This window comes from Rhododendron vialii, chromosome 4a (assembly GCF_030253575.1).
Source record: "Rhododendron vialii isolate Sample 1 chromosome 4a, ASM3025357v1".
NCBI classification, from domain to species: Eukaryota; Viridiplantae; Streptophyta; class Magnoliopsida; order Ericales; family Ericaceae; genus Rhododendron; species Rhododendron vialii.
The window spans coordinates 3411596-3425545 of NC_080560.1; the positions used below are offsets into that span (position 1 = coordinate 3411596).

The 13950-nt window shown below is 39.0% G+C and overlaps 1 protein-coding gene across 1 annotated transcript; it reads right to left on the reverse strand.

The window, feature by feature from the left end:
* Nucleotides 1-6533: 6533 nt before the first annotated feature.
* LOC131323346 (uncharacterized) lies at nt 6534-13950 on the reverse strand. Its single transcript, XM_058355098.1, has 2 exons — nt 13574-13950; nt 6534-7043 (listed from the first exon to the last, which is right to left on the reverse strand). The coding sequence occupies exons 1-2, from the start codon at nt 13794-13796 to the stop codon at nt 6730-6732; spliced, it is 537 nt and encodes a 178-aa protein (XP_058211081.1). The 5' UTR covers nt 13797-13950; the 3' UTR covers nt 6534-6729.

Below are 13950 nucleotides of genomic sequence, written 5' to 3' on the forward strand. Positions count from 1 at the left end.
CATACTAGTACTGTAGTAGTTTTCAACTTCCGATAAGCTGAAAAGTAAAATTAGGAGAAAAGGGGGATAAGTGGATAAGGTAGCCACGTCTGATATCTCATCTGGTTTTATTGGCCATCTCAGCTGGCCTGGCATCCTCGTTTTCTTTCTCCCAAATTTATCTGGCCTCTTTTCCCATTTGGAAAATGCTAAAAACTGGGGGGGTTGTTGAGAGTGTGCTTCTTCTTTTTTGTAATCATTTTCTTTAGCATTTTCTTTAGACACTCCAGTTGGGTTTCAGTAGAATGTCCTTTCCTATTTTTCTTCGTTAGGAATATAGATTCTCTATTTCGAATTGCCATAGCATATTAGTAGCATGGAACGTTGGATACATTTATAACTAATGATGGAATGCTTAGAGTGTCTCTATTACAGGATACGATGATCTTATCAGTATCCTCGTTACCCTTTGACATAGTAAATTAATTTTTATTTATGAGAAATTTTTGGGCACAAAAGGGTACGACTGACATGGTACCCGTGTAACACATTCGAGCCGTACAAAAATGCAACCAATGGCTCGAATTGAAAGGTACTTAATGGATTTTAAAAAAAGAAGGAAAAAAGTGTTTCAATCTGAGCAGTTGATTGCATTATTTGGACGGTTCAAATATGTTGCACGGATACCACATGATACCTGATTTGCAACCAAAAATTTCTCCTTGAGTGTCCTTGCGTCATAGATTTGTAAAATAAATTGCACATGGAAGAATATGAGACCAAATAGACAGGAAACAAACATAGAATCGTGGGAATCCGGGATGCTTAATTGGCTTAATTTTATATCTTTAAGGTGGGGCTTAATTGGCTTAATTTTATTTTTTGATTTTCTAAAAATTTATTTTTCTTTTCATAAACTTATATTAATTTTGCATCAATAATTCGTAGATTATTCGTTTTTTACTTTTTAGATTTGTCTTGTCGAGACTAATTAATAATTCAAAAAATTTGATAAAAAACCAATAAATGTTCTTTGAAGACAAAAACATTCAGGAATATAAAAAGGCTAGCCATACCAGAGACGTAGACATCTGGACACAATCATCTAATGCCTGTGAGTTTCCACAAATGTGCTATGGAAAAGAAATTAAGTACGAAATCAAAAAAAAAATAATACTTTCAAAGAAAGAATTAACAAAATTAACTCAAGGGATTGGCCAAGTGATTTTGGCCTGAGATTTAGGTGTTTGCTCTATCTTAAAATCTCAAGTTCGATTTTTTTTGGCAACAACTGTGGGAGGAATTGTAGAGATTAGTCCGAGGTGCGCTTAAGCTGGCTCGGGACACCCTGCATTACCAAAAAAAGAAAAGAAAAATAATTGACAAAGAAACTCCACTAAATGTAATAATAATTTATTCTTATTTTGACGGAATTAAATCACTTAATTTCTCAAGTAAAAAATGTACTCCCTCCGTCACAAAATAAATGCCCGGTCCGCAAAACGAGAACTTAAAAATAATACGAATTTTCCAAGAAAAATTGAAACCTTTTTCAACACTTTACTAGATATTCATGAGTTTTTTTAATTTATGAAAAAAGTTTGAATTTTTTATTCTACAAAACGTATTATTTTTAAGTCTTCGTTTTGCGAACTAGACATTTTTTTTGGCACGGAGGTAAGTATAACGATGACCAATTAAACAAGCTGTAACAACAAAATTTCAAGTTGAAACTCCAATGGGTAACTCAAGTGACAACCAGGATAAAATGTAAATCTATACATTCTGAGTTCAAAACTTGACAACTTATTGGGATCAGGCCGCAAGAGAGAAATTTCTTGTAAATTCCCTAATCCCGGCATGAATGACCTACCTTTGATCGGACCACAACCAGGATAAAATGTAAATCCATACATTCTGAGTTCAAAACTTGACAACTTCTTGGGATCAGGCCGCAAGAGAGAAATTTCTTGTAAATTCCCTAATCCCGGCATGAATGACCTACCTTTGATCGGACCAGGATGAGGAATAGTTGAGGCACGCGTAAGCTGGCCCACGCGTGCCTGGACAACCTATTGAAACCAAAACAAAAAAAAAATCTAGTTGAAAAAGATCATATGCATAAAAGAATCAGCGGCGCAACATATGCAAATGACTTCATTCCACGAACGCATAGGCCCCCAATTTTAAAGGAAAATAACACTATGACTAAGTTTGACTAATTAGGGCTTTGGACGGTTCCATTTGTCTACAAAAAGCATCAGTGCTTCTCGAAGCTTCTCGACGTCCAAAAACTAGAAGCTAATTGCGTGAGCAAAAAAGCAGAGAGATTGATATTTATTCAAGACTGCTGATTTTGTTATTCTTTTTTTTGTTAACGACACTTCCCTACAAGTGCTGCTGATTTTGTCACTTCTTTTTTTTGTTAACGACACTTCCCTGCAAGTGTACACTTGCAGGAGAGTGGCGTTAACAAAAAAGGGAGTGGCAAAATCATTTCCCTTATTCAAAGCTACTAACAAATATCAATGATTGGGCTATTGCAGGAGAGTAACGTTAACAAAAAAGGGAGTGACAAAATCATCTCCCTTATTCAAAGCTACTAACAAATATCAATGATTGGGCTAACGATAACTTTAATAAATTGAATGAATCGTACAAACCCTTATCAATATCTGAATGAGTTCATTAATTTGCAGGAATCACAAATTAAAACCGTTCCGACCTTGAAAGTGGAGCCTCGAAATGAATCTCACACAATCTGATGTACGTTTGGTGCATCCATAGTTGAGCTCTATTATTATTTAGAGATTGAGATATTGTCAAAGTGAGAAAACAAAGATTGTATGCTAGAATAGATTCTTTTAACATCATCATATTTTATGATGTACGCGAGAAGTGAGAACATGCACTTCACTTAATTTTTTTCCTAGTATTCCAACACAAAACCAGTTAGAAGCATTAAAGCTTGGCAGCATCAAGAAAATATCTCACAATTTAATTCATGTGGTCCTCAAATTTAAAATATCCCACAGCTCGGATCACGCACTACATTACAGTAGTATAGGAGTGCACTATAAGGTCCCTTGGATCTAGAAACTTAGGGGCAAGAAAAGGATTCATTACAACAACTGCTGAGAAATAACATACCCCACCGTTCGAATCACACATTACGTTCTTGCAGTGTAGGAGGTTAGGAGGTGCACCACAGGCTCTCCGGATCCAGAAAGTTAGGGGCAACAGAAAGGGGTTTGTTACAACTATCGAAGGAAATGGTGATAACGTTGGCCACTTGTCACATGAGCTTCATTAATACTTCGTTCTAACCATTTTTCATACTAGTACTGTAGTAGTTTTCAACTTCCGATAAGCTGAAAAGTAAAATTAGGAGAAAAGGGGATAAGTGGATAAGGTAGCCACGTCTGGTATCTCATCTGGTTTTATTGGCCATCTCAGCTGGCCTGGCAACATTGTTTTCTCTCTCTCCCAAATTATCTGCCCTCTTTTCCTATTTGGAAAATGCTAAAAACTGGGGGGTTGTTGATAGTGTGCTTTTTTTTTTTTTTTAATCATTTTCTTTAGCTTATCAACACCACAGTTGGCTTTCAGTAGAATGTACCGAACGGCTCGAATTGAAAGGTACCGAACGGATTTAAAAAAAAAAGAAAAAAAGTGTTTTAATCCGAGCAATCGATTGCATTGTTTGGACGGTTCGGATATGTTGCACGAATACCACATGGTACCTGATTTGCAACAAAAAATTTCTCATTGAGTGTCCTTGTATCGTAGATTTGTGAAAGATATTTGCACATGGAAGAATATGAGACAAAATAGACAGGAAACAAACATAGAATCGTGGGAATCGGGAATGCTATAGGATGCTTTCCTGTAGGGCGCATTCAGACCGTCCATTTTTTAGCTTTGCCCAGTAAAAATTAATTTAACCAGTAAGAATGCTTTGATGAATCTCAACCACTGATTGTCGAGAGGGATGGTCCTGATTTGGCCGATCATAGATTCGTTATAGAATCTCTATTTCGAATTGCTATGGCACGTAACTTTGATACATAACTAATGGAATTCTTAGAATATCTCCATTATCTTATCACTATCATAGATTTGTAAAAGAGATTTTGCACAAAGGGACAATATGAAATGAAAGAGACAGAAAACAAATATAGAATCGTGGTTATTATATGTGTTTTTATTTTTTCCTTTTACTTCCTCACCTTTTAATCTTCCCTTCACAAACCCGTCATAAATCCAAAATCAAAATCTGACCGCAATCATAATAAAAACCAACCAAACAACCCAAACTGAATCGAGCCTTAAGTTTCAATCGATTGAGCTCAGCTACAAAAGCAAGATAAAACAAAATAATTGAAGTAGCAAAACCGGAGAAATAAAAAAAAGGAAAAAGATGTTACAAACTAGCCCATCTAAGCAACTAAACCAAATCGAGCCTTATGTGCTTATAAATTTAGTTAGGCTACAAAGAAAGATAAAACATTTAACGGAAGCAGCCAAGCCGGGAAACAATGTTACAAACAAGCTCGTCGTACCTCATTTAAACATTTTCCATCAGAAAAAAAGCACACCACAATTTCTTTTCTTTTTTTATAACTAGATATCCGGGCCAACTTGCGCGTACCTCAACTAATTCCAAGGTCCCAAAGTTAATAGCCAAGTAAACTTTCAGCGGCTCTAAGGTTTGGATTGTTTGGCTTCGAACTTGCTACCTTTTGGGGGCAAGCCTAATTTGCACTGTGATGCCCATTTGGTCAAACCCCGGGGGGTTAAAAGCACCATAGTTTCAAGTATAAATAATGGTTTCATTTTGGAAATCATCAGCTCAACTTTTGGTTCTTGCATGTTTGTACCACTGAAAGAGAGACAAACATGGTACAAACTAGAACCCAGTTAGCTACTTGGTCCAATTTGTTGAAATTGGAAACCACTGGTCCAATCAATAATAAAAACCCAAACTTACCCTGTGAAGAAGGCAAAGGGTTTGGAGTCTTTGGAGAGAACTAAGCAAATGGTCAAATTCTTTCATTAATAAATGCAGCTTGCCAGTTCTGGGTAATTTCCTACAAAATCTAGATTGTTCTTAGGGGTTAGGCATCCGGCGCGTTGAGCCGTGTTCAGATCGTAATAGAAAAGTATCAACATTAACCCGGCCTACTATCTACATGTACCACATTGCCTGACCCTAACAAGTGTCCATATCGTGTTAGAAAAGTCTCAACATTAACTTGGCCTACTGCTGATCCTAACTAGTTAGTCACCCATAGCAACCCTAAGTCATATGACACGGTTGACACACGATTACATTTAATGCTAGTAAACTGACGAACACCGTAATGTGAATGCTCCCACTTAGCCTATAACATGTTTAATACGGAGTAAGTTTTATCCGAATACAGCACATTAGGTAACCATGTTGTCAAGTCAGGTCATGTGCATGTTTGTGTCGGATAAAGCCGACCTAACCCCCAAACTTTGTGGACAATTCAAGTCATTATCGCATCGTGTCATAACTTTTCATATAAATTTGTTCTCGTAGCTCTTCATTTTGGATACAAGTGAATGCCAAAGCCAAATGATCTACGTTCGGCAAAAATAACCAAGAAAGTTCAACATATGAAGAGCTCGCTGTGCTAAAACCCGGACCAAATAACCAAACACATTCCCGTGGGCATTGCTCACTTTTAATGACAGACCAACAGAAATACTAAGAGTAACCAAAGATGATGGTATCAGCTCTTCCTATTTCTGCTCTTCTTTCTTAAACTTATTGGCCAAGGAGGAGGAAATCCATCCCACATCCACAACCGACTTCCGAACAGGCGAACACAAAATCCCCACCCCAACTTCAAGGCTTAGCGGTCTGATACTATCTATTTTGTTACGAGCAGTAACCACCTGAACTAAAATGTATCTTTTCCGACAAAAATTTTCCACAAAAAGACAGAATAAGTGTGAACTTCAAGTATATCGATATTTCTAATATGGTTGTGCACCTCTTTCCTTTCAGCAGCAAGTGTTGCTATAGAAAAGTAGGGAACTAAAGAAGAGGAGTCAACTGATAAGAGCATAAAGTTCTTCCAAATACACCATCCCTTTTTGTTTTTTCTCCCTTTCCATTGTCTGAGCTTGACAATGTCCAAACAGAAGGAAACTAATAAAGAATAAGAAAAATAACAGAGGGTGCAACCTCTAGAAAGTTTCTCCCGGATTACTTCAAGGCCACTCGGGAACCAAATTTAACCAAGGGCACAAATGGCCAAACCTAGCACAAACTAATAATCAAGCAACCAATCTCTGTAAGGACCCACAGCTTGCAGACCCAATAACCTGTGAAAGTGGCCCAAGCTACCAAGTAACAACTTGGTAAAGAAATCTCAAGCTCAAGTGACTTAATAGCAAGCTAATGTTTCACTATGTAGAATCACACCTCTTACCCACCAGTGTGGGATGTGGGTCGTGACAATCTTCTTTCATTTTTTCCCTTCACAAGATGTACCAACCTCCTAAATGCATGATAACGGTAATAAACAAGAAAATAGACATATATAACATCATATTACAGAAAAAAGGAAATACAGCAGCATCCAGAAACTATACAGGAGCATATTGGAGTTTATTAAGGCAACATGTCTGAACTTGCACCATCATCCTCAACTAACGGGAGAAGAAATAAGTACAAGAAAGAGCTTGACGGTGAAACAAGTAGAAGAAGACGCACCTCTACAAGAATTTTTCAATGCTGGTGGTCAGTGTTGATTTAGGAACAGCACCGATAACTGCATCTTTCTTCTCTCCATCCTTGAAGATCATAACTGTTGGAATGCTGCGGATCCCATATCTGGATGCTATTGCAGGACTATCATCAGTGTTTACCTTGTAGCATTTGAGCATCCCAGTATACTGCTTTGCCAACTCATCTATAACAGGGTGGATCATTCGGCATGGCCCGCACCATGGAGCCCAGAACTCAACAAGAACAGCAGAAGTGGACTCGAGGACAAGCGACTGCCAAGTTGAATCAGTGACGGGAGCAACTGCAGTTGTTAAAGAAACAAATATGATCTTTCACTGTCACACCAAGCAATAGGTTTCCAAAGGCAGAAGTCAACATTTGGATAGCACAGTATGCTTTACACAAGTGATACACAACTACTAGTCATGATGACATTCCTGTGGAAGCAACCGAGACACCAGAAATGATTGCAACAAGGTTGATCATGAATGCATTGAACAATGCTTGTTAAAAGTGTCTAAAGTAAATTACTGTTCGATAGCTTGTATACATTATTGGGCCCCTTTCCTAACAGCTTAAGCTTTTGGGACTAATTAACATGGTATCAAAGCTAATGCTGCAAGTAGGGGTGCAAACAAGTTGAGCTTTGATGTGCTCAAACTCGGCTTGTTTACTAAACGAGCCAAAAACTTGAGCTCGGGCTTGGCTTGGTTGTAAACGAGCCGAGCCCGTAACGAGTTGAGCCTAGCTTATTTACTAAATGAGCCACTTTAAACGAGCCAAGCCTATACAACCGAGCCGGGCTTTGGAGTGTTAAGCTTGGCTCATTTACTAAACGAGCCTAATACTCAAGCTTGAGCTTGAGCTCAGCTCAATTACTATACAAGACGAGCCCCTAACGAGCCAAGCCTCGAGCTGCTTTCAAAACGCTCGGTTGATTTGCAACCCTAGTTGCAAGAGGATGAGCTCAAATCTCCGTACTTGCATTTGTTCCCTGTTTGCTATGAATATTTGCATCTCCATGTGCAAGTCCTAGTCTAAGTTACAACAAAACTTTTTACTCCTAACGTAAATATTTTTATTAGATTATTTGGTTACCAATGGGAGAATACAAGATATGCATAACTAATAAACAAATAAAAGTAGTTTTTTTTATATCTCAAATGTACGGGCCAGCTTTAATATAAAAAAGTAAGAATAGATTAAGTACGAATAAAAAATAGCAATACGAGGTTTCATTCTGTAAGGGATGGCAAAACCCATTCTCTATTTGGTTCGAATATCGGGGATCAAAACCAATCCTCCATGGAAGATTGAACGGAACAAGGGTGGAGGATGATTACATTTTAAAAAGAGTAGGTACACAACTCTCGACCACAACTCGCCCAATTGCCATTCCTCTATTTTGATAAGCTTAATAAGATGAACAATTTCCTTGTTTGTTGTTTTGATAAGAAAAACATTAGTGTTCTTGGTTGCAATTTGAATTATTGCTTTTAAATAGTACGTTTTTACTACTCCGATAATATCCCAATGACATCTTTCGAGATACAATCTACATTTACATTAAAAAAAGCTCCATCTTACAAATTCGTTGAGAGCGCTCAATACTTTGACAATCGGAATCATTTATTTGTATCTTTAACTGTAGTTATAGAGAATCAGCTCAATCGACTAAAACACGTCTTAGTCATCACTGTTAAAATTTTGTACAAAAATTATATGGTGATTCGATCGTATAACGTCACGATACTTGATTGAACTGATTTTTGGCACATATAATTACACTAACACATTAAAAATATTGAACAATCTCAATCATGAAAATATTACCAATAGCATGGTGGATAATTTTAATTTTTACACAATTTTTAGATGGATAAACGAATTTGCACCGGAACCATACCCTTATCTTCAGACAATGCATGACTGTTAGAATACTGGTGGGAAGAAAAGCTGGTTAGAAAATTTCAGAATCAGCTGTTCATCGAAATATCACTCCAAACCCTTCCCAACCTTCTCTAGATCGCCCTAAACCTCCCCAAAATCCTAGTTTAGACAAAATTTAGTCTCTCTGAAGAACAATATCAAATCACACTCACTCCACTATTTCTGACGAAGCAATTGACGAACAACTCATTGTGAGGATCACCGGAGATGCTTTTGAACACAACTCAGAAATATCTCTAGTACCATTTTTTACTTCAAATGTGCAAGAGCTATCTACAAAGGCACTCAGTCGGGGTGAAAATGTGTTTGTCATCGGCTGCTGCCCTCTCGCCATCGAGCTTCTTCTGTTCCTGTGAAAAAGCGTCATCGGAGGACAGAGCACCAGAAGAAGAATTAGAACTGAAGAAATCAGAGAAAGGGAAAGAAACATCAGGGGTCGTTTTTACATTTCCGTTGTCCCAACGGAAGTGCATCACTTCGAAGAGGAACTTGGTCTTTTCACTATTTCCGACAAACTTGTCGCGAGGATCACTGAGAATCGAAGAGTTCAAAAACAACTAAAACCTCTAGTAACCTTTTCTTGAAAATGTCGAAAATAGGCGTGTTGGCCCAGAGCTTCTCTCTTCCCGGCGACAAAGCACCATCGGAGGATAAAACACCAAACGAAGAAAACAGACAAAGGGAAAGGGAATGAAATGTCTACCAAAATAAAGAAGAAAAAGAAAGAGAAAAAAACATCAGCTGCTGTTATTACGTCATCGCCCTCCCAATAGGAGTCGATAACGAGCACCAGTGACAAGGAACTTGGTCATTTCATTGAAAAACGCGTGGAGTCGGAAGGAGACAACACTGAGTCAAAGGCAGATGAGTTTGCAACGGATGAACAAGAAGTGAAGAAAACAGATAAGGGAAAGAGAAAGAAACATCAGTCATTACCCCAACGCTGTCGGCAAGAAACTTGCTCTCTCCATTCATAAATACTTGGGATTGGGAGGAGAGCGTTGTTAGAATTTGTCCCACATTGGTTAATTATCTCCTCCCAAAATAGTATATGAACCTGGGCGGCCTCTCCACTCCTTGCCAATTAGTTTGGAGTTGGATGTTTTAACATGATATCAGAGCTAGGGTTTCGGAGAATTTGTTCCCCCTTATTTGTGCCATAAGTGCACCGTTGTTTTTTGTGATCCAAGTGTTATGGATCGTTTGTTTACCTCTCCACGTGTGAGTCGGGGGTCTCACATGCGGGGGAGTGTTGGAGTTTGTTCCGCATTGGTTAATTATCTCCTCCCAAACTAGTATATGAGCCTGGGAGGCCTCTCCACTCCTTGCTAATTGGTTTGGAGTTGAATGTTTTAACATGATATCAGAGCTAGAGTTTCGGAGAATTTGTCCTCCCTTATTTGTGTCATAAGTGCACCGTTGTTTTTTGTGATCCAAGTGTTATAGATCGTTTGTTTACCTCTCCACGCGCGAGTCGAGGGTCGCACGTGCGAGGGAGTGTTGGAGTTTGTCCCATATTGGTTAATTATCTCCTCCTAAACTAGTATATGAGCCTGGGCAGCCTGTCCACTCCTTGCCAATTGGTTTGGAGTTAGATGCTTTAACGAACGTTACGCCATCGACAAGGTAGTTGATCTCTTCGTTCATAAGCAGCTTGAGTTGGGAGGAGACAACACTGAATTGAAGGCATTAGACGATACTACCTTGCCGATGGCGTTGGGGTCTCCTCCCGACTCTAGGTATTTATGAATAGAGAGAGCAAGTTTCTCGTCGACAATGCTAGAGGTAATGACTAGTTTTTTTCTCTTTCCTTTTCTTTATTTTCTTTACTTCTTGTTCATCCATTACAACCTCATCTGCTTTTGACTCAGTGTTGTCTCCTCCCGACTCCATGTGTTTTACAATGAAATGACCAAGTTCCTTGAACGGTGCCAATACTCGTTATTGACTCCCATTGGGAGGGCGATGATGTAATAACGACAGCTAATGTTTTTTTTTCCTTTTCTTTTTCTTATTCATTTTAGTAGACATTTCATTCCCTTTCCCTTAGTTTGTTTTCTTTTTTTGGTGCTTTATCCCCCGATGGAGCTTTGTTGCAAGGAAGAAAGAAGCTCCGAGCTGACACACTCATTTTCGAGATTTTCGAGAAAATGTTACTAAAGGTTGGGAGTTGTTTTTGAACTCTTTGATCCCCGGTGATCCTCGCAACAGGTTCGTTTGGAAATAGTGGAAAGACCAAGTTCCACTTCGACAGCACCAGGGATAGTGATGGACTTCCGTCGGGACGACGAAGATGTAATAACGACCCCTGATGTTTCTTTCCCTTTCTTTGTTTTCTTCGGTTCTTATTTTGGTGCTTTGTCCTCCGATGACGTTTTTTCACAAGGACGGGAGAAGCTCGATGGTGACAGGGTAGCAGCAGACGACAAGCACATTTTCCCCACGAATGAGTGTATTTGTAGATAGCTTTTGCACATTTGAAGTAAAAAAATGGTGCTAGAGATATTTCTGAGTTATGTTCGAACTCGTCGAACACGAGTTCGAACACCAAAATCTCCGGCAATCCTCGCAACGAATTATTTGTCTATTGCTTCGTCAGAAACAATGGAGTAAGTATGGTTTGATATTGTACTTTAGAGAGAGGAAATTTTGTCTAAACTAGGTTTTTAGGGAGGTTTAGGGCGACCTAGAGAAGGTTGGGAGCGGTTTGGAGTGAGATTTTGATGAACTAGTTCTGAAATTTTCGAACCAGCTTTTCTTCCCAAACCAGTAGGCAAACAGTCATGCATTGTACGAAGGAAGGGGTATGGTTCCAGAGTAAAATCGTTTATCCATCTAATAATTGTGTACAAATTATCCACCAAGTTATTTGTAATATTTTCACGATCAAGATCGTTCAATATTTCTAAGTCCTCCCCTAGAAAGCACATATGATGTGAGCTGCACAAGCTTGTGTTCTACGAGGATTACAATGAATACACATGGAAGGACCACATTGGAACTCAGTCGAAGCCACCGATAACCATAAACACTGCTTTCCTAGTACTTTCAACCAAAAAATCCTCTACCCACCCTAAACAAAGTAGATCTGAAACACACCAAAGGAAAAAACCTCAACTGCCTTCCCCTCCAACCTGTAAATACCACCTAAACAATATTTTTTTTCTTTTATTGTTTTCTGGGTACCTAAACAATGGTGGTAATACCACATAAGTTAAAGCCTCTCTATGGCAACAGAAAATATCCCAGTGAGTTCACAACCATTGTTGATCTTATAACTTCTTGTGATTTTCTAATGATTATCTGTAGTTCGTAAGCATCTTTTCCACTTCACATACAGTAGTCATCTTAAGAAACAGAGGTTTCATCAAACGTCAAAACATCTCTCCTTAAGGCCACCCCTAGAAATTTATCTTTGTGCCCAATGTTTGGGGTGTGGAATATCTGGGATTAATTAGGCGCTCGAACAAGATGGGACAGGGCAAGGAAAAAGGGAAAAGAAAAAAAAGAAAAACAGAATGTTTGGGGTGTGGAATATCTGGGATTAATTGGGTGCTCAAACAAGATGGAACAGGGCAAGGAAAAAGGGAAAAGAAAAAAAAAAAACAGAACAAACAAAAAATCCAATCAAGACAACTAGAATATGAAGCAATATGAGGGCCATTTCATCACTTTTCAAAGGCTATAACCCCTCTAAGGTCTCTACCGGCTCCCACATTCAATTCTCAGAAAATTTTCATTTTCCCATAATTTGAAGTCTTGAATGCAAGGTTGTCTTTAAGACTGAAATAAACAACCCATCCAGTTGAGTTATGACAAAATAAGCGAGGGTATTTGGCATGACCCCTGAGTAACCTATAGATGTCTTTTATGTTGTAAAGAAGTACGGAATCATTCAACATCTGAGACACTAGTGCTGAAGCGTTTATCATACCTTGCCCCAAAAGATATCGTTTTGCTTCCCATATTTACAGGTGAAAGAACATGAAAGAAGTGCCAAAGAAGAAAACCAAGATGTCTCAGCCTTTAGACTGATCAAGTTTGATGGTGTGTCGGCCTATCCAAAAGCAGCAGTGAGTAAGATGAGTGTAGCTGAAATAAGGATGTTGAGGAGGATGTGTGGTAAGACTAGGGTGAGAGAATTAGAAACGAAACAATTCGTGAAATGGTAGGAGTTGTATCTATACATGATAAGTTGAGAGAAAATAGATTATAGCAATTTGGACATATTTACCGTAAACCTGCAAACGTACTAGTCAAGAAAAGTGACATGATAGTAATGGATGGTAGGGCTAAGGGAAGAGGAAGACCTAAATTGACTTTGGATGCCGTGATACGGAAGGATTTGGGCTTACTAAATCTAAGTGAACAAGTAGCTCTGGACATAGCTCAATGGAAAAACATGATTCACGTAGTCGACCCCAATAAACTGGGACACAAGGCACGGTTGGGTTTGGTTTGTAAGTTTGACAGCAAACAAGGTTCCTGTCTATCCAACCTCGATGTAACACTGCCAATTGACTTCCACTATGTTCCGAACTTCAATACAAGGAGATAATTTCAAAATACGCTTTCACCTTGCAAGAGCTCACGCACGTGCATTATGCGACTTCGGACTCCCAGGCATAAGAATAACACATCTGTTCTGTACCCATTTTCATTATTTTAAAAACCGTGACTTCTTTTAGCAAGCAATGTCAAGTAACAGATACCAATTACCACACGTAATGATCAACCAAACTAATCCAATACACTCTCGTCCCAAATTTCTCTCTTTTTCCGTCAATTGTTTTCACCAAATAGTAGTAGAAAACAAACACACTGTACGTAAACGAAATATCCGATACGAACTGAAAGCAGATCAGAAAAATCAAATCTAACCTTCAACAGCCGTGTCTTGAGCCTCGCACACGATTCGACTACCACGGCGACCGAGTCTCCGACTCACTAATCCCCGAGAGCTAGTCATATAACTGGACTGAATGTTGACGGATCTCCGGCTGCCTGATAGTGATCGAACTGATGAACTCCTAATCGGAGCCAACGTGGCAGCCGGGAAAGTGGTGGCACGGGGGACAGTGAGGGTTTCGAGTACACCCGCCATCTGACTAGAGAGAGAGAGAGAGAGAGAGAGAGAGAGAGTGGATGGCTGTTGTTTGTTTGGTTGTATGTGGGAGGACTGGAGGAGTGGATGGATGACGACGGAACGAGAGAGAGAGAGAGTGAGTTTCGATTTGCTGATTTGCGGGAGTATGATG